The 27442-nt window shown below is 42.1% G+C and overlaps 1 protein-coding gene across 1 annotated transcript in view; it reads left to right on the top strand.

The window, feature by feature from the left end:
- Positions 1 to 27442, top strand: part of svep1 (sushi, von Willebrand factor type A, EGF and pentraxin domain containing 1) — a 113277-nt gene that overhangs the window by 63790 nt on the left and 22045 nt on the right. Inside the window, exons 7-33 of the mRNA XM_030076624.1 lie at positions 1293 to 1487; positions 4324 to 4442; positions 6067 to 6196; positions 7763 to 7870; positions 11297 to 11428; positions 11852 to 12043; positions 12216 to 12337; positions 12566 to 12671; positions 12882 to 13082; positions 13660 to 13893; positions 14528 to 14689; positions 15101 to 15262; positions 16012 to 16173; positions 17483 to 17571; positions 18092 to 18188; positions 18468 to 18581; positions 19115 to 19228; positions 19887 to 20088; positions 21034 to 21191; positions 21581 to 21779; positions 22112 to 22287; positions 22572 to 22696; positions 23271 to 23400; positions 23717 to 23887; positions 24682 to 24855; positions 26017 to 26136; positions 26343 to 26519. Of these exons, the coding sequence (XP_029932484.1) occupies positions 1293 to 1487; positions 4324 to 4442; positions 6067 to 6196; positions 7763 to 7870; positions 11297 to 11428; positions 11852 to 12043; positions 12216 to 12337; positions 12566 to 12671; positions 12882 to 13082; positions 13660 to 13893; positions 14528 to 14689; positions 15101 to 15262; positions 16012 to 16173; positions 17483 to 17571; positions 18092 to 18188; positions 18468 to 18581; positions 19115 to 19228; positions 19887 to 20088; positions 21034 to 21191; positions 21581 to 21779; positions 22112 to 22287; positions 22572 to 22696; positions 23271 to 23400; positions 23717 to 23887; positions 24682 to 24855; positions 26017 to 26136; positions 26343 to 26519 (4071 nt within the window). The remainder of the gene's footprint in view (positions 1 to 1292; positions 1488 to 4323; positions 4443 to 6066; positions 6197 to 7762; positions 7871 to 11296; positions 11429 to 11851; positions 12044 to 12215; positions 12338 to 12565; positions 12672 to 12881; positions 13083 to 13659; positions 13894 to 14527; positions 14690 to 15100; positions 15263 to 16011; positions 16174 to 17482; positions 17572 to 18091; positions 18189 to 18467; positions 18582 to 19114; positions 19229 to 19886; positions 20089 to 21033; positions 21192 to 21580; positions 21780 to 22111; positions 22288 to 22571; positions 22697 to 23270; positions 23401 to 23716; positions 23888 to 24681; positions 24856 to 26016; positions 26137 to 26342; positions 26520 to 27442) is intronic.

Raw genomic sequence — 27442 nt, 5'->3', positions numbered from 1 at the left:
TGTGAAAATGTGATTTTACACGCAGAGATACATAGGCACACACATATACACACACAGTGGTTAAACATGTGGTATGGATTTGCTCAGAGCCACAGTACATCACCCAGAGAAAGACATATCTGCTTTCTCATAACAAAGATAGTCACCACATACACACAGGGGCAGCACACACACACACACACACAAAGATATATACACACACACAAATTACCCACACACTTCCAAACTGATAGTTAAGTTAAAATAGTTGCACACACTCATGCCCGCCACAGAGAGTGCCACAGGTCAGGCTCACCAGCACACAAAAAAGGAACAGTGTGAGAGTGTTTTCACCGCAAACCTCCGGCCTCAGTGCCCTGGCCTGCACTGACTCACTCCTAGCCAACCAGCTCGCTCCTCTATTTAAAACACCGTAAACCCTCTGCTACCGGAAGCTCTCCCCTGTTTATCGGTGACTAGCATCTCCTGCTCCAGCGCTGATTGAGTTACAGTTTGTTTGTTTGAATGTCTCAATGTTTCCCTGCAGACTGTCATTGCCTCTTTAGCAGAGGGCTCTGTGGGCTGCCGTCACTGCCGCGCGGTTTGTTTTAGTGTTTGTTTGCACTGTGGTGAAACGGGATCGCCTTGGCCCGCCCCGAGACCAGAGGATGCAGAGATATTTTTTCATCTGATTGAAATCTCCCATGTTGATTCTTGTAGACATCCCTGCTGCCACTCAGTGACTTTTCCCTTTATAGCTCTTAATGGCGCAAGCCAACGAAACAAGAGAGACAAGAGGGAGTGAAAGAGAATGATCCATCTATCATCAAGTCAAAGCCGCAGCGGTTTGTGTTCAAAATAATGCATAAAAAGCCTCTTCTGTGCAGGTCCTGTCATCAAGCCCTTCTTAGGTTAATATCTGACCACATTCTTGTTCTTGTCGACCAGTTTGTGATATATGGCTTTTGAAAACTCTGTTGTCAGTGTGTACAGTGGAATCCACTCAAAATAAGATAAAATCACTTTTAGGGGTAAAAACAGAGGAAACATACTGATGTGCTTCCATTTTTTTTTTTAATGTAGATCTGTTTCTTGTAACAGTCAATGATTTTTCCAGGTAGCCTGACCATATAAATGGGTTACAAATACCGATTCAGCACAAGAGCATGAAATGGAAACTCGATTTCTGTTTAGCTACTTTTAGTAATGAACCGTGAAAAAGGAGAATCATAGGATACTGGCAGCTTTTTTACAGCCATTCATATCATCAGCTGTTTTCAAATTCAGCTTTCTGTCTCTCTCTCTCTCATCAGAGGTGCACTGTCCCCCCATCGTGACCCAGAAAAACATCCTGCTGTCGCCCCCTGCCTGTGGGAAAAGGGACATGTCTGCAGGCACTGTTTGCCTGCTCTCGTGTCGTCAAGGATACAGTCTCCAGGGAGACAGGAAGGCGATGTGTCTGACTTCAGGGCACTGGAGCACCAATGTCTATAAAACCACCTGCACAGGTAATGCATGTTGTGTGTGTGAATAACAGTCAGTGAAATCTCTAAAATTATAAGTTTAATTTCCAAAATTATTCTGGACATCGGGATGATACAGGGTTCACCCTTTGTTCTCAGGGCCCCATGTTCCCTCAATCCTCTGTTCCCTCAGCAAATGAACAAGGAAGTCCCTTCCTCTAGTATATTAACAATATAGCAATTTATGTTCGGTAAATAATAACTGGAACGTTGTTTGAATTGGTGTAGCTATGAAAAATGTTAACGTCAAGGGAAACCTGAGATCAATGGGCCCTGGGAATAAATAATCTAAGTTCCCCTGGTGAATACTTCAGTTCGACCTTACAGTTAAGTCAAATTAATAATCTTGGAAACAACGAGTTAAAATTTAGCAGAGACGTTATCTAGTTTTTTTTTTTTAGCTAGTTAGCTACCAGCTAACAGTCTAGATTCTGGCAGTGTGCTCTATTAGTTTGTAATGTGCCTCCATTGCTTCCAACTCTTAAAATCCTTTTGCTTTTTATAAGTTTTAAAATATGGGGAATCTGTGAAATTATACGTGTTTGACTAATTTCCAACCTTTGTATAATGCGCACCTTGGCACAAAACATTAGGATATAGCCAAGCTGGATATGTGATACAAGTTCAGAATGGCTGTCATGGGAGCAAAGTCCATGGTCCATGCTACAATAAATGACTTGTAACATGTAGGTTTATGTCAGAGACAGAAAGATAGATATTAAAACAGAAAGAAAGGCACAAGAGACACACAGAAAGAGAAGGGGGAGACAAATGGAGAGAAAATTCCTGGAAACTTGGAGGGAGAAATTTTCCATTTGTTAGTCTCCATCCCTGCCTTTTTCCCCTTCTTTGTGAATGGTGGTAATGGTTCTAACCTCGTTTCTGAAGCAGGCCTTGCCTTGGGTCACTAACTCAAACCATACCATGTCCGAACTGTCTCCCATCCACTGCGTCTGGGCTCTGGGGAAGGCTGTAATGGGCTGCAGCCCTCCAGATGCCTGGCAGGTGATCGAGACAGGTGGTGCAGATCGGCTCTGCCTGCTTGCCTGCCTCGCATTTAATGTCCTCAATCCCCTCACTTCCTCAGTGAGAAGGTAGGCTAATGAGGGCACTGTTGTCATTATGGAGAGGGGGAGATTAAAATGAACGGATAGAGGGGACGAACAGGGAGATGAGAAGGGAGGATGAGTCATCTATAGGTGCTTTTTAATGGGTGGCCGAAAGAAGAGGAAGTTGTTTGATCGTGTCAGGCACAGATGGACTGAAAGAAGACACTGAACAGACAAGCAGGCCTTAGAGAGACAATTAAATAGACAAGGGAGGGCTGCATCATGGGTGGCACATAAGGACAAGATAAAGAAAATCACATAAACTCGAGAGTGGTCATTGCACGCCCCTGGCTTCCTCCACTCATGTTTCTTTTCATGATGATGACACCAACAGCAAAGTATTCCTCCCTTGTTATAAAAGTGAAAGGAGCCAATTAGAACCAAGTGTGTTAGTGTTTAGTAGAGATGGATGTTTCAGTGGATGGGTCATCGGGCCCAGATGGGAAAGACTCTCTCACACAACAGACATGACCCCTGTCGATTGATAGGAGACTCAAAATCTTGGAGGCTTTCTCATACACTGCAGGCTTGAACTGATCTGAACCCAACTGTATTGGCTCATGTAATTTTTGTTCACATATACTCCCTTTGATTCAATAATGATGCTCTATCAGGACTGTAAAATTTAATTGATCTAAGACAAAGAGTTTGCCTGACCCTGATTGTTTTGACAGTGACATAAAGCACATCTCACACGTCATTTCTACTCTATCTCCTTTAACCTGTGCTCTTTACCATTAAGATAATGGACGGAGAGAGATAAGGGCCAGTTAGAACAAGTCAAGGGACCACATATGGATGTCGCCTCAGTGGAATTGGCTTTTTTGGAAACAACGTCAGTGGTGCACTCTCTCTTTGATTCAATAATGACCAATCATGAGTCTGTGACATGCTGTGATTAAAAGGGTCAAGGGTCAGATGATATCACATCCACTCCCTCAGTGATAACAAGGAGCAGGCTGAGGTCAGTATCAGTGCAGGATAGCATGGTGTGAGTGTTGAACAATATTTTAAACTTGTATGAATTGAAATTTAAAATACCGCACCGGTGACTTTACATGTGTAGCTCCACATCTACTCTAATCTTTTCCCAAAGCAAGCAGTCGTGTTTCAGATCTCTGATATCGTAACTCAGTATCATTTTTCCTAACTTCTTTCCAGCCATTGGTTTCCATTCATTCCACTATGATATGAAAATGAACTTTGAGAGACTTCAAAGTTTCTTCACTCCGCTATTCCATCACCGTAATAAATTCGACCACATCAGTTTTCCTAAAAGCAGCAGCACTGTTGTGTTTTGATGACATGAAATTGGGAGGAGTGAAACGGTCCCTCTGCCAGGGAAAATAGTCCCTGGGGAAGTATTTGCTTTACACAGCCAATTATCAGTTCTGTGGTTTATGAATGGCCATGACTTTGTCAGCTGTAGAAGCAGAACAGTATAAACTGGGTGTTTCAACCAAAAATTCACCGAACATTTAGGGTTTTTGATTGTGTTGTGAAATCTTCAGCACCTCCGCATGATTTTCAGAATGTTTTGTTGCAATGTAAAATGTAGATAAATTGTAGTAAAAGGACCAAACATTCAAAATCACCGGTACTTTAACCCAGTGGATTCAAATAAGGCATTTTCACTATGGAATCCCTGCTCTGATTCTCTCGTCTGTCTACAATTGGTCATTTTATTCTCGTATTTGCCCTGTTTTCTATAGACTCTGAGCCGCCATGGATCCAGTGCCCACAGGACGTCGTTGCAGAGACGGATGAGAGGCGCGGCACTGCCAACATCAGCTGGAACGCCCCGGCTGCCACAGACAACTCTAGAGAGGAGGTGATACTTTATAAGACTGACTATAACTGTTTGATTCACACTTACTCTGGCCAGAGTGACTCATGGATCTGAGCAGACAGAGAGACATTTGCCCATTCATTCATCCTGCCGGAAAAACTCATAATCTTAGAAGAATAGAATAGAATAGAGCTATAGAGCTTTAATCAGGCCTGATACTCTCTTTGAAAATGATTGAACACTCCTAATCAGAACAAAATGTTGAAACTGAACTCCACCGAACCCCACGAAGATTCTGTCTGAACCTGACCTGAACACAACAACCACCCGTCAGAGCCTCAGTTAAACCGTTAAACAGTTATTTTGCAGAAATGTCTCTTTAGCTTGTAGTCTATGTAGTGCCCACCACCCTCACATTAAAAAGGATGGATGGAAAATCTACTTTCACTGTTGAGCTATATCAGTCGAATCCATTCCAAAATGCATTCCAAAATTAAGTTTAAGTACCACTTTAACAAATTCTTTTAGAAATCCATGCCTTAAAACAACAAATATCCAATCCTTAAAGCTACATAAAGAAATATTACATGATTGTTTTTTTTTTTGTTTTTTTTTTTACACTAAACTGACCTTTTGCAATGTGAGAGTCTTCACTATAGGTGCTCTTTCCAACTTATAATTTACAGACACCTTGTTGTTATTTCCTCGTTTTAGCTTTCTAAGTTTCTGTATTGACCAGGATAAAATCCCCTGCCCTCCACTTCACGACCTCACTGCTTCAACTTCTTTCACAGTGTCTCTGAAACTGCAGATTCTGCAGATAAACATATCCATTTTTCAGATCAATTGCGTGAGCGCATCTGTTACTCCGATCAGCTCCGTGGCGACAGAAGTTCATTCAAAGCAGTTGTTTACCTTGTCGCTGAAAGTCTGCAGCTTCACCACATTTTCGAGTTGGAGGTCAGAGACAAAATAATCCAAGTAACCCAATAAGGGCCTGAGAGTGAAATATATCCCTCAGCTCTTTCCCAAAAATGCAGTTTTTCACCTTAACTTTCAGTTTTGTTCAAGTAGTCTGGTGTGAACCTGGAGGCAGGACTGACTGTTTGAACTTTGAACTTTCAACGCCTTATAATGGTCAGAAATTGCTTGGTACAGCTCTAAAACAACATTCATCCAGTATCTATTAAAAGGTAAAACAAGTTAGAACAACATAATGTTTGAAACCCAAGGCCAAAAGTCTGAACCAACCTGGCCTGTATGATTGAAATTTTAGTCCTGTTCAAACGTGACGCCACCTGATAGCAACAGTCAGGTCCTTTCATGTCCAGGTAGCCATCTCAGCCATCTCTAATCCATCTGTTCATCTGTTCGTCTTTGCTTCAGATTTCCTGTATTTCATTTATTTCAGGTGAACTGCACAGCAGGCAGCAGTATACGCCATGCAATACGCCACCGCAATTTTTTGGTCAATCTATATCAATGAAAAAATATTTCCTTGGTCCTTACATGCATTTTTTCTTACAAAGTGCACCACATTAAGTCTAGTTTTGGCCAATTCATCCTATATTCCCTCACTCTCTCTCTCTCTCTCTCTCTCTCTCTCTCTCTCTCTCTCTCTCTCTCTCTCACTCTCACTCTCTCTCTCTCCCTCTCTCTTCTCCAGGTGGTGGTGCAGGTGAAGCCGGTGTACAGTCCCCCCCAGCTGTTACCCATCGGAAAGGAGACCATCACCTATATCGCTACCGACCGCTCTGGGAACCAAGCCAACTGTTCCTTTACAGTTTCTGTCATAGGTGAGCTCATCTTCCAGAGGAACACATCAAAGTTAAATGGATGCTGCAGATGGTGCATGCCCCATCGTCCCATAGCCCGGTTTACTGGAACAGTGCACCTGAGACAGAGACCTTCATGGTCACTTCCAAATAGTTGCTCATATCTTGATTTTTTTTTTCTTTTGGATGCATGCTCAGGATGAAACCCATATCTGATACAAATATGAAGTGACAGTGCTGTAAAAATGTGCAGATGTCACATCTGTTTTTGTACGGACGCTTCTCCTGCTTGTTTTGAACACGTCTGAGATACAGCGTGTGCCTTCGTTTTTTTGTTTTTTTTTTTTACTGAATTGAGGCGTTTCCCCAAGTACCAGTCAATTCGTTCTTTCCATTGTTTTGTCTTGTTCTCCCACATTCTGACGCTGGCTTAGCCAAAATTATGACAGTTGTCTCAGGCGAATGGCGTAAGATTTCTGTGATCTCATATTGCAACTTGAGCGTTTAAATACCGAAGTCTCTTCCACCACACATCCATATGGTCCAGATCAGAATTGGGGAAAAAAAATGCAACACCGTGTAATTTTTTGCAGATTAGAAGAAATCAAGGGAAAAAAATGTGAACTAGGACACATTCTTGCTGTCTAGATGTTAAATTTAACACAGTTGCCCAACAAATTGATACAGTGGGAATAGAACGGCATCAGTTAAGCTGATAGCAATATCCGGTATCTTCCCACTGATACTACAACTGATAATACACATACCAACACCAATACCAGTATGCATTTTCAGTTGTAATACAGATGTAGGTACAGAATAGTTTTTCAGACAGGCCTGGCTTAAAATAATTAAGATCGTGGTTTTTTTTTTGGTTTTTTTTTGCTTTGTTGCTTTTTAAACCTGATATTGGCTGATACCAATAGTCTGCCATTCTGTCAACACATCAGGGACACATAGTGGCTTCGTGTTGAGCCAACCTGTGGCTTTCAGGTGACTTCTATCCGTTTTTTTGTTACGCCAGTCTGTGCGTTTGTGCTCCCTTCTGCCACTCAGTGTAAAATGCGTTTTAACTGACCAAGTTAACAGTCAGGCAGCCAGTGAGACCCAGCAGGTGCCAAACGGGGGTTACAACAGAGAACAAAAAACAGGGGTGTCCCGTGTCAACCACTCGATAATCACAGCAGTCAGGGGGAAAAAACCTCAAGTCTGGTAGCCGTGAACATTTCCATATGTTATTATGATAGTGGAACGCTGTGGTTTTTTATTAGAGACATGTGTTTAACTAGTGCCCTCTGACACGAGGAATTTAGCTCACTATGTACCAAGCTCTTCTAAGCTGTTTTTTTTTTTTGTTAAATATCGCTGTAATCTATTCCAGTTTTGGGTGTACCCTTCGAAAGCTATCATATTTTGATCACAGTGTCCACTTAAGAAGAACGCTCCATTTTATTTTTGCAGTTGCTCAACATTTTATGATTACTGTCAATGTGTTTTATGTTCAGACGCGTGCTAATTTGTTCTGTTTCCGCCGTCTGGTCGTCAGGCACGGCAGTTAACCTTAATGACTATGCACCCCTTTCCCAGATACGGAGCCCCCTGTGATTGACAGGTGCAGGTCGCCGCCCACCGTCCAGGCCACAGACATGGAGACGGCGGTCTTTTGGGAGGTGCCGCAGTTTTCCGACAACTCAGGTATGTCTGGTCGCCTTCGTTCTCAGATGGCAGCTTCTTAGATGGTTTATTCTTCTGCTCCTCTGTTCCACTTCTCCACCCTCTTCCTCCACTGATGATGGCTAAACAGGATCTTTTCCATTAGGTGACTGGAAAAAGGGCTCTCTGTTGGTTTGTGTGTGTGTATGTGTGTGTGTGTGTGTGTGTGTGTGTGTGTGTGTGTGAGAGAGAGAGAGAGAGAGAAAGCCAGTGTATTTGTAATGAGCCAAGGAGAATGTGCATTTGAGTGTGTCCATGCATGCTGTATTTTGTGCATGCTTTTGTGTGTGCGTGTGTGTGTATTTGTGTGTACATAATGATGAAAGACATCAAACTGAGAGCATAGAGAGTAATTGTTTGCTGGAATGATGCAAATGTGTGTGTGAGAGACAAAAGCATTAGATAGGGAGGATGAGACTAGTTGTCAGATGAAGTCATGTTGCTACACAGTGACTGTTAATGTCATTACTGTACTGTTTTTATAACAGACTGGGGCAGCTGAGAGAAGCAGGTGTTTTTTGCTGTGAGGGTGCGTTTTTGTGGGAACACCACTCATTTGGCCCATTTTTCACACAGATTTTTCACACTCAGTAATTTTTGTAATTATAAACTCATACAAGAGTTAAATGCTTTGGAATTAAATGTTAAATCGATCAGAGGAGCCGCAGTGCACCGCACAGACAGACATTAATCTCCATTAGTCACCATTCACTTAGCTCATTAGAGCCCGGAAGGCTCGGTCAGCCAGTCTGTGAATGTAAATTATGTAAAAAACTCTTAGCAGCATATATGTTTTTACCCAAATGAGAGAAATGAAGTCAGTGAAATGAATCGAGTGATGTGATGTTTCACTGTTGACACAGTAACCTGTCTGAGCGGTGGTTATGAACAAAACAACCACTGAACTGATGCAGTGGTTTTCAAAGTGGGATCCAGAAACTCCCAGGGGACCTTGAGGGGCTTCCAGGGGGTCCTCAGCAAAATGAGGAATAATTTGATTTTGTTAAAATTTAATTTACCATAAATTAAGTTTCAAAACATCTAATCTAAGATCATAAACCAAAATATTTTTTTCATATCAGGGACCTAAGGGCCTAATCTCTTCAAATGGGGGTCCACTTCTTATTGGAAGTCGGCTTTGGAGTCTGGAACATGAGGGAGCTTAAAAAACCCTGTGCTAATCACTCAATTGATCAATCAACCAATAAACTATATTTTTGTAGTGTATTTTGTATAATCAAATGCAAAGCAAAGTCCTCTAAAGTTGGATATTCAAGAGAAAGAGAAAAAGACAATGATTGAACATGACAGCAATATTGTTGAAGACTGGTTTACATTAAACTTTTGGCATTTTTGGGTGTCATCTACAGAAATGAAATCAAGACTTACTATTACTGCAAATGCATAATGTGACGTGTCGGTTTCTACTGAGATATCTGCAAATAAGGGTGTGTGAATCTGCAAATATGTGCTTTGCAAATGTTTGCAGAGATTTGTAATTATGTATCCGGATTTGTAAATATGCAATTAGAAGCTTATATGTCATTTCAGTTTCAAAGTTCCCCATGCATTTGAATCCACCTACAACAGAGTGAGTAGGTTCAGTGTCTTGATCATTGACACTTGGCAGGTGTTGCGCAGCTGTTGGGATTATTGAACCTGTGTGTCTCCAGCTCTGTGTTGATGCTCCAGGATTCAGTGCCCCCCCTGCTGAAAGTGCTGTGTTCAGGCCACCGTGCTAAATAGACTTAGGATGTTAGTGCTGGCCTGTTCCCTCCTGGCCCGGCAACTGTCCCCCAAACAGCCACGGTGGTGACAGATACACAACCAGACTGCTGCAGCGCTCCAGCCCGCAGCCGGCCCCGTGTAATTCACCGGCCCTGGCTGAACCCACACACACACACACACACACACACACACACATAAATAACAGTAACACAGTGCAGATTAGCATGCGTTCTGCAGTGTATTCAAGTGTGGAAGCTCACACATACACGCTTCTAAATCTAAATCCAAAACACAGTCTCACCCTCGTTATCTTCTTGTCAGCACGCACAGATCATGCACTCACATGCTCACCTCCCCACCTGTCTGCAGAGGTGGGCTCCATTAAACACACACACACGCACACACACACATATACACGCACGCACGCACACACACACACACAGTGTAATAACAGGTCGTTGTGGCTGCTACGGGGCCACACGACGTCAGCCCAGCGCTGCTCCGACGTCAGTGTTTTGTTTTTCCAGGCCCACACCCTGATGCAAGGGCTATATATAGTAAAGACTGGGAGACACACACTTTCAAAGACACAAACACACACACATGCTATATATATGGAGAGACACCAGACTCCAGCAGGCCAGACATGTGTCAGCCCTGTTGGAATGGGGTTAGCTACTGTATGTGTTTATAATGGGGAGGTGGAGAGGCAGTGGAAGAGCGAGATGAAGGATTGGATTGAGACGAAAGGTCCATCACTCATTTTCCCATATTTATCTCCTTTGTCTGGCTTTCTCTCTTTGTCTTTAATCCACTCTCTTTCTGTCTCTCAAATTGAAAGAAGACATTGTGTCATTCCCGTTCTGTGTATAGGCCAACAGGCAACATGCAGGATCACACACACACACACACACACACACACACACACACACACACACGCACAAACACACACACTTCTCTCCCAACCTCTGCCTCATCATTGCTCTATCCATCACTCTCTCCATTTTGTGTGTTTTTCAAGCCATCCAGACGGTAGCAATTTTCCCTCTTCAAGGCCCAGAGCTGATTTTTTTTTTTTTTTTTTTTTTTTTTTTTTGGTGCCATGTGATGCCCAGACACACCAGTCCCATGTCAACATTTCTCTGTTTAACATAACCTGTATCGTTTACCACGGGTGACTCATTTAGTCCTGGTCAACGGGTAAATGGCTCAATACCGCCCTCTGCAGGATAGTTAGAAAAAACACTTGAAAAAGTATCTCACTTGGAAAAAAATAAAAATAAATATCTAAATTTTGGATGGAAGCAACCTTTAGATGAAAACAAAAATCCACAAGGCTAAGAGCTGTACTCGTTCTAAGTTGTACTAGGTAATCAAACTGTATGCACTGTGGACTGATGAATGAAACTAAGTTGAGCCGGGCTTGGCAGCTTTTTATTGACTGATGTTCTCTTACACATCTACTATCCATGGGTCATGCAAAACTGGACAGTATGGATTGAGAAATGAATTGCAGTACTAATATTAAGGCAGTAGTAGCAGTACCATACAGAGTAACTTTATAAATAAACCAAAATTAACTTTCATGGTATAGTGTACCAGTGTTTATGATAATATCACTTCATGGTCACAGCACAGGGAGAAAATGTATTACCGGTGTAATGTCTCTCTCTCTCTCAGGTGGTCGTCTGACCGTGACTGGTAGCCACAGTCCGGGCTCTCGGTTCCCGGTGGGAGAGACTCTGGTGCAGTACACCGCTACCGACGCTGCAGGAAACAGCCGCATCTGCAACCTCACCATCACTGTGCAAGGTACTGACAGGCAGACTGTGCACTTAGTTTATTACTTTCTTTATTTCCTTTTGATTTGCATCGACTTCAGCTGTAAAAGTGCTCTGTAAAATGCAGGATATGTTTGATTGTGTCTCAATATTTTGTTTTCATATTGATTTTAGTAGTATTTATGTTATTAGCATATTAATATTTTTATCACCATCTTGTTTATAGTAGCCTGGTTTCAGACCCATGAATCATACATTCATTTTCAAAAGTATAATGAGTTAACAGTTCAGCCTTGACATGAGGCAGCATATATAGTCTATTTCTCTGCTTGCAGATAACTTGCAGATAATATTTCAGATATGAGAGGATACTGGTATAAATGTGTTTTGTGGGGTCTCATGGTCATTTTATTAAGTTGAGTGCTATATATGATGTTGTCACTCTTGTGCATAGGTACGGCTTGCGACCAGCCGTACGCCCCAGTGAACGGAGAGTTCATCTGTTCTGAGGAGGAGGAGGGTGTCAACTGTACCCTTCACTGTAAGGAAGGCTACAGTTTTACCCAAGATGCCGTGCACAGCTACTTCTGTCCCTATAATGGTGTATGGGAACCTCCACACTCTCCGGACAGACCTGACTGCTCAGGTGAGTGCTGTTTTAAATATTAGACATGTAATATTTGCATTTACATAATGTTTTGGGCATGTCTTCAGCCTGTTCAGCAAAAAAGATCATCTCTGCCAGACTGAAACACACAACTGCAGTAATGAAAAGAGGGAAACTCAGATACTGTATGATCTGCTTTTGTTGTTCCCAGTGAACCGTATAGCCAACCATGGCTTGAAACCCTTTGAGATGCTTTTTAAAGCATCGCGCTGTGACGATTTGGACCTGGTCAAGTCATTCACCGGGGAGTTCAACACTAAACTGGGAAGCATGGTGAGAAGTCTTATGCACACACACACACACACACACACACACACACACACACGCACACAGAAAGTGTTTCTCATTAAAACCACCTGAGTCAGAGGAAGTCAAAGGAAAGATGGAATAATACTGGTAAAAGAGTTCTTCAGCATTCCTCCATCTGCTCCAAATTGACTTCCAAAGAGTCTTCATGCTAAAAGCCACACATACATTGTTTTTTTCTTCTTTTCTCCACAGCTGCCCAATCTCTGCAGCAATGATGATATAGCCTGCAAGCTAGAAGTGATGTCACAGGGTCACTGTCTGGAGTACAACTACGACTATGAGAATGGATTTGCTATCGGTAAGGTCCATATTCACAAAGATCAGCCTTGTCAACTTCCAGAAATGGGGAGAGTTTTGAAAGCAGGCCGTGATGATTTCCCTATTCTTTCTTTTGTCTTTTCTTCCCTCTTTTTATTTCTGCCTGAACATTTTCGTCATGAACTTTTAATGAAGTGTCTCAGAAGCGATTCGTCATCACCTTCCCCTCTCCCTGTCTCCTCTGTCTCAGGACCAGGAGGTTGGGGCAACAGTTGGGGTCCTCAAGGGGGACAGGACTACGCCTATTTTGACTCGGGCTTTGCCACAGACAGCCGGCGGCCTCCCAGGCAGCAGGATGGAGGCCTCCTGACGCGTCACCGGTCAAAGAGGCATCGCAAGTACACAGGGCCAACTAGAGACCAGAAGATCCAGATCTTTTTCAACATCACAGGTAGGATGAATGTGATTTCCTGTGTTTTTATTCATCCTTATAGCACTGGGAATAGAAATCCAACAAAGATGTTCATTTTTCATGTAAGAGTCATAGCACTGCATGTGCAAACCAGTCTCAGCTTTTCAGACAGGCCCATCTTAAGATAATTACATGTATTTTTTGAGCAAACAACCATTTTGGTTTTGTATCAGGTGACACGATTTAGAAAAAATACATACAATTGCCAATTTCATAATCAGCCAAATATCATCAGTAAAAAATAGTTTTTGGACCGATACTGATATTGCTCATTAAAAAACGCCAGAAGTCTGCCAATATGTCAGTCCATCCCTACATTAATTGTTTGTAACATCGCTTATTGTAGAATTAATTTTTTTCTGCTTCTACTGAACATTGTACTCTTCCAGATCTGGAGCATTAGCTAAATGTCCAAAACATACTGTGATTGTAATGCAATGGGCAGAATTTGTCAGAGTTCATGCTGTTCATAATGAAAACCTTGTCCTCTGTGTTATACAAAGCATATTCATCATGTGTGTTGGAACAGTCCTTTAAGCTGTGCCCATTCTCCCAGCAAGCATCCCTCTGCCCCTGTCGAGGAATGACTCAGTGGAAGTAGCCAATCAGAAGAGGCTTCTGCGCACCCTGGAGCAGCTGACCAATCGGCTGAAGCGGACGCTGGCCAAGCAGCCGCTGTCCAGTTTCCATGTGTCCTCGGAGATGATTGTGGCCGATCCCAAGTCGCTGGAGAGCAAGAGGGCCTCTCTGTACTGCCGGCCAGGCTCAGTGCTCAAAGGCAGGATGTGTGGTGAGTCGGAAAATGATGTTATGATATTTTCTTTAATTGCTACACACCCTGGCCAGTGGAATCAATTTAATTTTCTCTGTGTAACTCAATATAAGTAGTAATAAATAAAGGAGTAATAAGAAAAAGTAATAGATATACTGAAACATTGTCAGACGGCAGTGAATAGTTTTCAGGTGCTTTGCTCACACTGGAATTAAAAATGTAATCACCTTATAATATTTAACCCCTCAAAGTTGACCTTATAGCCTACACTGGGCTCTGGCATTTTGTATATAGGCCTGATTGGTCCACCACAGCAACAGCAGGGCAATAATCTTCATGCTTAGTGTGTCTAACACTGCTTGGTCAAATATAATGAACCTTTGATGAATGATGCATTTTTAAAATGAAATCCAGTATCCATAACATGAAACTGATTGTCCCATCACATCGCCGTCAACAGACCAAAAAGTCCCCAAGCTTCAAGCAGCCTCACACACAACACATTACACATAAAGAAATAACCCAGAAAACTAGGGAAATTGCCACCAATTATGGTGCTCACTGTTTTAAAATTGTTTTTTTAATACATGTTTTCTCATGTTTTTTTTTGTTTTTTTTTTTATTTTAACGTTACTGACTGTGTGTGCTGCAGTTCAGTGTCCTGTGGGGACTTATTTCTCTCTGGAGTATAACGAGTGTGAGAGCTGCTGGCTGGGCTCCTATCAGGACCAGGAGGGCCAGTTGGAGTGTAAGTCCTGCCCTGAGGGAACCTCCACGGCCTACCTCCACTCCCGCAGCATGGCTGAATGCAAAGGTACAATACACACATGCTCATTGTCACATATTATCACAGACTTTGGTCAAGCAGCATTTGCAAATGATTTTTAGTTGAGTTAAACCAGTAACAGATACTGTGGATGGTGTTCACCACATCACAACAATTCAGTGTTGCATAAGTTGTTAATCACAAAAAGTATAGTAAATTGATTTATTGTGATTACGTAAAGTTTCTGACATTCATTGTGTGGCAGACTTCTCACCCATTTGGTACTCCATGTGGGATAAAGCAACCACTAAGAATGATTTGCAAATAGGGTTTAATATTAGGTCTTGCAGTCATGTCTTTAGATGTGAATTTTTACTAAATGCTCTGTGACCTTTTTATGTCCGGTGTTTTTGTGTCTGAAGATGAGCATGTAATTCGGTTGTGTGTATGTGTTTGCAGGCCAGTGTAAGCCTGGTAGTCACTCACTGAATGGGTTGGAGACATGCGAGTCGTGCCCGCTGGGCCACTTCCAACCGGGATTCGGTGCCAGAGAGTGTCTGGTCTGTCCCGACGAGACCTCAACTGTCACCAGAGGAGCGGTGGACGACTCAGAGTGTGGAGGTAAGAGTCAGAAAGATATAGGATGACAGTGTAGAGTAGCCTTTTAAAATCCTTCAGGGAACAGATAGTGCTAGATAATAAATAACAAATAGTCGCTGGCAGTTGAAAAAGTTTTGCTTCCAAAATTCCAGCTTTCCTCAGTTAAGAAAAACAGCCTTGTTTTTAGTCTGACCATCATATTTCTATATTTTCACACTTACCCAAGAACAATTTGTCCAGAATTGCTGTGTGATTTGGCCAGGTTTCCAATCCCAGTACAATGGAGTTGGGCGGGTATTCTTTGGTGGAGCTCAAACTGTCAAAAGCAACACCCTTTTCCAAAAACAATAACACAGATACTCAACAACATCCACAGCGCTCAGGATGGGCTTAGATGGGCAAACTTCATCTGTCCGCACTTGGGAGTGGGTACAGCTTGTCAGTGCAGGTCATGGCAGACTGGAAATCTCACGAAATCACACAGAAACCATCTGGTTGGATAAATTGCATTGGCGGTAAATGGGGGGGAAAATGTACTTTTTATTTTAGGCAAACTGTTCCTTTAAAACACAGAAACACATTGCTAAAAATGGAGTTGCAAAGTTCTCACCCAAAAGCAGAAAAATACTATTTTGGCAAGTAATCAGTGTTACCCTGTATCAACCTAACATTTTACATTTATTTTTATGATTCTGGCACTCATTCTTCTCCCTGGTTTGGGTTCTTTCCTTCATTTCCACTCCTCCTCTCCTCCCCTCTCCTCTCTGTAGTCCCTTGTGCGGCAGGTCATTTCTCCCGCACTGGCCTGGTTCCCTGTTACCCCTGTCCCAGAGATTACTACCAGCCTGAGCACGGCCGCTCGTACTGCCTGTCCTGCCCTTTCTATGGAACCACCACGGTTACCGGGGCAACCGCCATCCAGCACTGCTCCAGTGAGTCCTCTGCTCTAATCCAGGAAGTCCCAAACCTTTTCAGTCAAAAGTTGGGGGGAAAAATGTGATCATTCAAGTTTTCCAGGTCTGTAATTCTCTAATAGTACTGTGTACAGTACATGACCTGGCCTTCTAACTGATAAATTATAGGGACAATATAAAGGTTGACAGTGTATCCTCTCTATAAATGTATCTATGTTACATCAGAAAACCTTACTGAGATGGACAAAAATACAAGAAAATCTATTCATGCCATTTTCCTTTATCCTTTAGTTGTCTTTGTCATACATAAATCTGCCAGTCTAAGAGATATGTTTATTTAGATACAGTATCCAGACATTATGCTTTCTCTGCATCTGTGACAGGCCAGATGTTCCTGTATGCTCTCCATAAACATTGCAGATATATGTCATATGTGGCAGATCAAGGATCTTTTTGGATTCAGGCTCTTTTTCTGCAGAGAAGTCCAGTCCAGGCACATTTTCAGCCACGCATCCTGATTTGTTAAGTTTATATCAGTTGGACTAACACCCTAGAAGATTTTTTCTGTTGGACGAAATTTGGCACAGACAGGAAACCTCTTATCAGAATAGTCAACCCTATAACATTCTTCCGGTGTCCAACGGCACCTTTAGAGGAGTAATTGTTAAATTATACCGTTCCTTATCTTAGTAGGGGGGCAGGTGTTAATTTCCAGTGACAGTTTTTTGAGTGACAGATGTTGATTCGAGGTTTGTTTTTCGGCTTGAAGCACTGATATGCTCAAAATTATCTCAAAGTGAGAATGAATTAACATCAATGGCTATAGACTTAAAAACGCCGCTAAAATGTCAATTTGTACGCTCAGAGTTCAGTGAGAAATGATAATTTCTACAGCACGTGCCCAGTGAAGTCAGTGGGAAACTAAACATGTGCGATTATTCTCTGTCAGCCATTTTGTGTCAGTCTTAACAGTTTGACAGCTTTTCTTCAGCTTTGTAATTCTCGGCCATTACTACAATTCTGTGGTGTCTGATCTGCCCTGTGACAGCTCAGCCCAATTGGAAAAGGGATTACCGCACGGGATCAAGGGGAACTGGAAATAATATGGCTTTCATTGCACTACTGGGGAATGGAAATTAATACACTGTGTGACTGTGGGAATGAACAGTGGTGGGGAGATGCTGCCAAGTGTAAAAAAGAATACAGGTTTTATTCATGTGGATAGTATCTGCCAGCCAGTTTGGTAGCAAGCGGAAAGATTCTTGCTGTGTTTTTCCTACTTGTCTGTGCTTCCATTGTCCTTATTTTGTCTGGGTGTCACTGTCAGGTTTTGGCTCCAGTTTTCTGCCCAAGGAGGAGAGTGTCACTTCACCACCAGAGGTGGAGGTCAGTGAGGACTACCAAGCCAGCAGTCAGGTTAGTCTCCATCTGTTTTATCACTTCTCTCACATATTAAAGGAAGACGAAATGGTCAGTTAGACTAAAAAAAATTTCTAAAACTCATATTTATATCATCACAGCTGATAAATGTCCAAGATCTAAGACAAGCATCTCAGCTACTTGTGCACATAAGACATGGAGACACATAAGAATAAGATTATTAAACAATACCAAATGTGGCAAAATGAAAAACAAACAGTGAATATCAAATAATAAGACATACATAATCAGGAGATCATACTCCAGTCAGAGCTGAAAATGGATCATTCATTCATAGAGTAATGTCAATGATTGTATTAAGTAATAGATTCATAAAACACAATTTAAGAGGTTTTACTATGAGTATGGGCAGCTGATCCTACAATGACAAGACGGGACATTTTTGAACAAAAGGAAAGATGATATAGATCGAATTTTTACAGGGAGATCATTCCAATCAGAGGGAGTGTTTTGCAGTTGGTGTGTGAAGATACGATCTGGTTGGCTGTTCCTGTAGGTTTTCCATGAGTGCTTCCTGAACCCTTGTCAGAATAAGGGGACATGTGAGGAGGTTGGGGCGGGATACGTCTGCACCTGCATGCCCGGCTTCACAGGTAAACTGTCATATTGATAACGTCCTTTATTAACAAAGTGTGAGAGCTGTTGAGTTTCTATCAGCAGGAAGGAGATGGACCTCTGGTGTTTTATTCAGATAAATGCAATAAAGATAAATGCAACAGTCTATAACAATCAATATTCAGCATTAAGTCGTGGCTATTATAACATCTTGGATAGGCCAACCTTCTCATGCCAAAATCTTCGGGTTCATTAATCACAATTATATGTTGTTTGTGACTTTGTACTTGATATGACTGCTGATATTTCCCCCATAGGTGCTAAATGTGAGAGTGACATAGACGAGTGTGACTCGGCTCCTTGCCAGAATGGAGGCCTGTGTAACGACGGGATGGGAGACTTTGAGTGTCAGTGCAAGCCAGGATTCGTAGGTACAGACACAATTCATAGCCAAATTATAACTTTTCTGCACACAATATTTCTGCACAGGCCTGGGAAGTCATTAAAGTTGTTCTAAAAGGCCACGGCATCTTTGACAACACATTTTATGTAGCTGTACACCCAGTGCCGTTTCATATTGTTTGTCATAGTGAAGAACAGTCCTAAAATGTAGTGACTTTAGCTGTCAGCATGCACTGTGCCCTTGCTATCAGGGAAAATAATTATTTCTCCAACATTTCTGCAATCAGTGCTGAATTTTCAAAATAAAGAACTCAAGTCTGGAAAAAGTATTTATGGAATGGAAAATCTGTTGGATCTTGGCAATAAATGTTGACTATACAATTTCCGGATACAGTTACAACACAGACAGTAGGTTGAGAGTGAATGAATGTGTTAGATATATTTGTCTACATGGGTGCAAGTACTGAGACTTAATACACTTCACTACATGCTGTATCCCACTGTTGTAGGTATCCCCTGTGATTACTATTATGACTAACTGGTGTTGCCTCCTTTGTCCCAGGCTCTCTGTGTGAGGTGGAGGTGAACGAGTGTGTGTCCTCCCCCTGTCTGAATGAGGGTGTGTGTATGGACAAGGTCAACAGTTTCACCTGCAGCTGTGCTGACGGCTTCACAGGTTAGAGAACCACTACACTTTGAGTCTCACTCTGACAGAGTCAAAAATGATTTTGTCATCAGATTCTTAGGTCTCAACAGTTCGGCCTTATCAAATAATGTCAGGGAATTATTAATAAGGATCACAGGACTGCATCATAGTTTTCAGAAACTGCTCAATCTTTTTTAATCATTCTTTATCTACTATAAAAGCATTAAGGATCAAACCTTGGTGTCGATAAATATCAAATACTTCAAAAGGCTTATTAAATTCTTGCCTTAAGAATACTCATAGTTGTTTCAGAACATCTTGTAGATAGACAGTAATGTGTGTTAACCATAGAAACTGAATGCTGTTGACAGACAAGGTGGAATAGGGAGGTCAGACAGAGATGAAAAGATGGACTGTATCTAGTGCATTTTGTTAACATTCGATTTTGATAAATATTGGATAAAAGTTTATATTTCCCTCAAAGAAAAACAGACTGGGACAGTAATAACTGATTTTGCATTTCTAAATCCTCTATCCAGTATCTTTCTTCATGTTTGCTTGCTGTTTTGCAAGCAGTATCTGTTAGTTAAACTACATTTCTCTCATCTGTTGAAACATGATGTAACCTCTCTTGCATTATCATAATGATGATACATTGAAAATATCTGACTTGTTCAACTTTCTCCAGGATCTCGCTGTGAGCTAGAAATAAACGAGTGCCTGTCCAACCCGTGTCTGAACGAGGGCATGTGTGAGGACCTGACAGGTGGATACTCCTGCACCTGCGCCGTAGGCTTCTCTGGGGATCGCTGTGAGGTCAACGTCGATGAATGCTACAGCGCCCCCTGTCTCAATGGAGGCTCATGTCTGGATGCCATCAATAATTTCAGGTAATGAAGAGTCCGATGGGAAGTGGCCTGCAGCTGAATTATGTCCTGATTTCTCTGTTAATGCACAAACCGTATCTTGACATTTATTGATTTATTTATGTATCTATTTTATATAATCAAATCATCATGTTATACAAAGGAAGATAAAGATTCTCAGCCTGGGTAATTGTGAAACAGTAAATTGTTAACAAAATAACATCTAAACCTTTGAGATGAATATGCATTTGTACATCTCACTTTAAAGACAAAAGCAAGTGTTTGAAAAATGATGTCATAAACAGTCAGTAACTGTACTTTCAAGAAAAAATGTGCACTTGGTAGAGTTGATGTTGGAAAACGGTGTAAATCTAATCATTTGTGCAGCAGTAAGACTTTAGGCTATGCATATAAATTGGCAAGTTGAATGTCTGTACAGTATTGCGTTAAAGGCAGACGATGCAGTTTCAAATGGGAGGGCACCCCACTTTGTTTACTAACGTTAAGAATGAAGCTGAGGAAAAATTAAATTCCTCAGGATGATGCCATATCCGAGAGAACTAATGTAACACTTTTAAATGCCTGTCTTGAATCTAATTTTTTGTGTCAAATGTGCACAAACATATAGACAATGGTGCAAAATGCTCTTATATTTTGGGTTATGATGGGGGTAAAAGAGCTGTCCTATTCTAGTGAGCTCTATTCTTCTGAGAATTGAGTGGCATTCATCATTTTTTTTACCACAACCTAACAAGGTGGAGTGCCCTCCCCTTTGAAACTGCAGTCTCCCTTTAAGTAAGCATGAATTAAAATATAATATAATGCTAAGAAACATATGTACAAAACTTTTTTCTCAGATCATATTTCTCATACATATGAAGAGCACTGTTATGTTGTGGCTTTGTCAGCTGAACCTCTCCCCTCGGGACATTAAACGGCATCATGGTCTGTCTTTCCTCTCTGTCCCAGATGTCAGTGTGTGGAGGGCTACCGGGGCCGGCTGTGTGAGGTGGACGTGGACGAGTGTGACCCCAACCCGTGTGTGAACGGGGCCAGCTGCCTGGACGGCCTGGGGACCTTCACCTGCCGCTGCCTCCCTGGGTTCAACGGAACCAGGTGTGAGACAGGTACTATAGGACAGATGACACATCACCATGGCAACCGCAGGGAAGAAACAGAGACGGACAGGGGTGATTTGTAATGCTGGTTTTATATAACCAAGTAGTCTGATTGGTCAAAAATGAGTTACACTGCAGTGCAGATGCATGTGTTATTAGATGTTATGATTACTAGGGGTGTGTTCATGTGGAAGCATTTAATGGACAACATTTAAATGCTAATCTAACTATAATCAGTACTGGTGGTGAAACTGTGTCTTTCGGGAAAGGAGGCTCTTTTATGTTTATGGATTCAGAGACCTAGGTGCGTGAGTTGAAAATTGTATACACAAGGCAAAATACTTGAAAGAGTTCTGTCCTGCTCCTCTTACAAACGCTCTCCTGCTCTGAACCATCAGAGATGTCCTCCGCCTTCAACCTGGACTTCGAGGTGTCAGGTATCCATGGTTACGTGATGATGGACGGGGTGATGCCGGCGCTGACAGAGATCACCTGTACGTTCTGGATGAGGTCATCGGACACCACCAATTACGGCACGCCAGTCTCCTACGCCGTGGAGGGCAGCGACAATGCTTTCCTTCTCATCGACTACAACGGGTCAGTGACATGACAAAATCCAAACAAATGCCACTCTGGTCTGTAAGCTCAAAAATAAGATACAAGCAGTTCTTTAGGTGTTTAATTTCATTTCATTTCTTCTGTATTCCCATTCTTACCTTTTCTCTCCAGTCTTGTGTCTTTTTTCCTCTTTCTCCTGTTTCTCCTACTGTCTGATTTCTTGCACTTGACATTGTGTGAGTTCTTCATTCCCTTCTTCCTTCTTCTCCTGTATTTTTTTCTTCCCTCTCTCTCCTACTTCCTCCTTTGAATTAAATCCTATGTTAACGATACATTTTTTCCCGCTCTCTGTCCCCTCCACCCTCCTCCAGCTGGGTGCTGTATGTGAATGGAAAGGAGCGGATCACTGATTGCCCTGCGGTGAACACGGGCCACTGGTACCACATCGGCGTGTCCTGGCGGAGCTGGGATGGTGACTGGAGGATCTACATCAACGGGAAGCCCTCAGATGGAGGCAAAGGCCTGTCAGTCGGCACCACCATCCCAGGTGTAGTGCTATCCTCGGCCTAGCTGCTTTAATAACCAGCAGAAATGAGATAATATGCCTTGATGAAGCAATGTTGAATGTTTTCTTTTCTGTGTAAACTGTGAGTAGGAATATAACGTAGTTTCTGCAGCAGAACCTCAATACATATTTGATTTGGCCCTGCAAGTATGTTTTTCCCAGCAACATTTCCCTTCAGTGTGTATCTGCAGGAGAAACCTAGTAAACAAAGAGAATAAGTTCACAGTGTACAGTGGATAACCTCTGACCTTTGCAATACACTGTAGGCGGCGGGGCGCTGGTACTGGGTCAGGACCAGGACCAGAGGGGCGAGGGGTTCAACCCTGTTGAGTCCTTTGTCGGATCCATCAGCCAACTCAACATCTGGGACCGGGTTCTTACACCACAGCAGGTAAATACAAAGGAGGTGTAGTAAATGGAGTGCCGTAACTCAGTAGAAATTTCAATATTTTGTACATGCTCACCTGGTAAGAGCACATACCGCTTGTTAAGGCTGAGTCCTCATTGCAGCGTCCTGGGTTCGAATCGGACCTCTGGCCATTTGCTGCATGTCGTCCCTTCTCTTTCCCCTGCTTTTCCTGTCTCTCTCCACTATGACTGTCAAATAAAATAGAACTGCTCAAAAATAATGATAATAAAAAAAATTGTACATATGCACTACTGGATGTAAACTGATTTCAGTCTGTACTTACTGAATAATCGTTCCTTCTTCGTTTTCTAATATACAAGATTTTGCAGACGAACCTGAATCAGTGCCTGTCAAATTAAATTCCCACATATGCCATATTCAGCGCTCAATTTAAGAAAAGGATTAGATTTTGCTCCATGGATTAAAGAAAAAGAAATTCTGCAACCTCACACAAATCACACTGAATAACATCAAAAATGCATTAAGCAGAAATTAAGCTGTTGTGGTTTTGCAGATATGACGTTTTCAGGCCGACCTTTACCTCCTCTGTCTACAGATCAAGGTCCTGGCCAGCAGCTGTCCGGCCTCCCATGTGACCCACAGAGGGAACGTCCTGGCCTGGCCAGACTTCCTCAACGGAGTTGTGGGCCGAGTCAAAACAAACCTCAACAGCATCTTCTGTGCTGGTAAGGAGTGCCACTGAAAAACTTGAACTAAATATTTCTCTGACAGCTCAGTGTGTTTTGTATGTTTCTCATTGTTTCATCTCTTAAATTGTGTGAAACTACAATGGATACAGAGAAAAATGCAGTCAGTGCATCCCTAGTTTTAGACATATTAACTTCAGAGGCTGATTTGATTTCCAGAGTGGATATACAGTATATTAGCCTAGTGTTTTGATACATACTCAAAATTTAGAGTGAGTATGGTGTATGCTTTTTGGACACAGCTAGAGACTCCTAGAGAGCCATTAAAATCAAGCTTTGCTTCTGGTTTCTGCAGACTGCCCCCAGCTGGAGAATGCAGTCCCTCACCTGCACGTCTCCAGTGTGGAGGTGAGTCCCGGAGCCCAGGTGCAGCTGTCCTGTGATCCTGGCTTCTACCTGGTGGGGGAGCCGGTGCTGCAGTGCCAAAATAAAGGAGAGTGGAGCCACCCACTGCCTCGCTGTGAAAGTAAGGCTCTCCAGTGAATTGATTTTATACTTGTACATGAGCAAAGAGGTAGCATAACAACATCAAACACACTGCCAATCAGACTCACACTGGAATATCTCCATCTCCTCTGTGGTAGCACTTATGTAACTGTCAGTCCTTCGATGTTGTTCTTATAGTGGTGGAAGACCTGGTCATGCTCAAGTCAGAGGATTTTGAAATATATGTTTCTAGGTATGAAGAAGGAATTAAAAATATACCTAAAAAGCTTTGGAAACTAACAGAAAATACTACTTGGTGATATTTCACATTATATTCAAGCACTGTCTATCTTGTCTACTTTTGATGGGATGGTAACACAAATTTCTATTACACAAGTCCTAAGTGATAATTGTAGCCATTTGACAAAAGAACATTAGAAAGAATCACTGACGAACACTGGGAAATCAAACGGCAAAAATGGAAAGCTGAAAATTCTGCTCTCCTTGTTTTTGTTCAACAAAGCAACAGAGATGACACGGCAAGCATGACACATCTGGACACACAAAGACCAAGAACATGGTGACATTAAAGCCGTAATTACAAACATACATTTTTTAGATATTTAAATATGGACATGCTAGCTCAAACAGAAAAAGAAAGAAAATTTAGCTGCTCTCATAAATATAAATGATCAGATTAAGGTTGGGAAAAAAACAGAACTGTTTATAAGCATCTCTGATATCATACAGATGCACCCTCTTGTCTGCACTAAGGTGTAAATTGAGGAGTAAATTCCTCCTTTAACAGTTTTCTGTCATTTGCCTGTGTTGCAGGAGTGTCCTGCGGGCCTCCTCGTCCTCTGGAGCACGGCTCGTTCCAGGGTGCAGACTTCCTCGCCGGCAGCTCGGTGGTCTACCAGTGTAACGCTGGCTTCTACCTGCTGGGGGACGCCAAAGTCCACTGTGCCAACAGCGGCAAGTGGGGAGGGAACCCACCGGCCTGCTTGGGTACTTGAGATAACACTGATGCCATGTCATTAACGTTCAGGAGTAAAAGACTGCCAGAATACTTTGTACTTGAAATGTAACACAAAAGCACAAATGGGTACTCCAGTCCATAACCTTGAAAAGCAAAATATACATGTGACGGAGTTTGCACAAGTCTGCAGATGGTGTCACAACCAAGCGGCTCACAAAGCACACACACATTTTGCTTTTCAACTTAAGGAACTGGAGTGTGCTTTTGCCCATTCACAGATTTTCACTTTGTGTTACAACCTCACACATCTCACAACAACAGCATCCAACATTTCTGCAGTAGTGGTTCTCAACGGATGGGTCCCTTTATTTAGAAATGCAGATATGCAACTACTGTTTCCTGCTGCAGCGTTTAATCAAGACCGGCTTCATCGACAGAGAATAGGCTAGCTAACTCCACAACACAACATGACCAAACACAAGTAGGCTATTTTTTTGTCCTGTTGTTGTTATTATAAGACCTGTTAATGTATTATTGCTGTTTAGAGTTGGATGCCTGAATTCATCACTTGTTGTTGCGTTGGGTTGTAAGTCCTAACTTTTTACAAATTTTCTTTCCTCCTTTTCATGTTTATTTTGAGTGTATGTAAACATTGTGGAGAACTGCACTTTTCATTGTGCAAAATAAAACGGAATGGCTCCTAAGTCAGCCTATGTGTGGACCGTGACTTAATGAGGAAGGACAAACATGAACCCTGAATCTAGACCAGTTGAAAACCACTGATCTATGGTGTGTACTTCTACACTGTTTACTGCACCACAGATGTCGATCACAGGAATTAATAAATCCAAAGCTCATAAATATCAGCAATTTGCAGTGAGGTCTGACCTTAACTCAAACACTGTGCATTCACTCTGACTGTTGACAAATATGAACTAACTACAGCAGCATGTGAGTACCAGTAATTTTTAATATCTGTCATTTTTTCAACAGCAGTTTTATACAAGACGCAAGTCCATAATGTTCAACAAAACCAATTTGCCCCACACTTTATGAATGTAAATAGCCTGTCTGCAAGGTAATTAAGTCACAATCTGTGTGTGTGTGTGTGTGTGTGTGTGTGTGTGTGTGTGTGTGTGTGTGTGTGTGTGTGTGTGTGTGTGTGTGTGTGTGTGTGTGTGTGCGTGCAGACGTGGATGAGTGCGCTCTGGGATCGGACTGTGATGATCATGCCAGCTGTCAGAACACAGACGGCTCCTACACCTGCACCTGCACCCACCCTTACAGCGGAGATGGCAAGAACTGCACAGGTAACACACACACACACACACACACACACACACTGTGCTGCATCCTCTTTATGTTTGGTTCATGGATTTTTAACACAGTAAAACAATAAGCACATACAATATAGTCAGCCAAATATGACTTATAATGACCTCTGATAGCAAAAAGTGCTCTCATCATTTTAGAGGAATTGCTTTTTTGGATGTTTTGTGGACCTTTTTACCACCAGAGCCGGTGAAGTGTGAGAACCCGGGGTCTCTAGACTTCGGCCACAGCGAGGGCAGAAGCTTCCTGGTGGGCAACGAGGTCATCTTCTCCTGCAACTATGGCTATGAGCTGATTGGCTCGTCTCACATCCGCTGCCTGGAAACAGGAAACTGGGACAGTCCATACCCATACTGCAGAGGTGAGGGGCGACATTCCAGCCTGTAATCTAGCTTTTTTTTCTATTAGCTCCAACCACAAGAAGGGGTCGCTTGGTTTCTTTGACAAAAGCAAAGCAAAATAACCTGGTGACATCAAATTTTAGCAATCCAGGTCAGGTGGCGATGGTAATACTCTCTCCATTCACTCAGCCATTGTGCATCACCACAGCTTGGATAAACAGGACATCAGTAAAACATGGCAATCTACCTCAATTTGCCTCAACAAATAGAAACAATCTCAGGCTCAGCAGTGCTTTAAACAGAATCAAGGGTCCAAGTGTAAAACGTTTTAGCCCAACAGGGTGAAAACGATGAAAACTACAGTCATTTTGTTTGTAATCTTAGTTTATTTTAGTTAGTTTTGTAAACAGACAATATAGTTTCAGTTAGTTATTGTTTTTTGTAAAGTCTTATTTCCATTTTTATTACCGTTAACAAAAATGTTTTTTTCAAATTGAGTTTGGTTTTTTGGTTAGTTTTCATTAACAGTAATAGCCTTAGTATACGCCGCACACATCTAATCTGTGTCACATCTGACGGCTTTTCTGACATCAACACAACATCATGTGAGCATGATGTATAAGGTAGTAAATAATAAATATTGGTATTTTCATTTATAAACACAGCTTTTGCATTGGCAGCATTCACATTCTCAGTAGCTGTTATCAGACAGCACGCAATGAGGTATTTCAACCTCGATGGAGTTGGATTCATTACTATTATATTCACTGAGCCACTCTTTATTCTGTGTCATAAAAGAGCTTCCTAATCAAAGGGATTATAATGGTCAATAGGCGCTGGATAACAAGCAAAAAAACTACACAGTTAGATGCAATCACAGCCTTTCATTGTTATGTAGATGTTAGAAGTCCAGACAGCCTTCAGGGAACACACACACACACGC

The sequence above is a fragment of the Myripristis murdjan genome, chromosome 18 (assembly GCF_902150065.1).
Source record: "Myripristis murdjan chromosome 18, fMyrMur1.1, whole genome shotgun sequence".
NCBI lineage: Eukaryota > Metazoa > Chordata > Actinopteri > Holocentriformes > Holocentridae > Myripristis > Myripristis murdjan.
The sequence above is the reverse complement of the archived record's forward strand: the minus strand, read 5'-3'. Positions and strand labels throughout refer to the sequence as shown.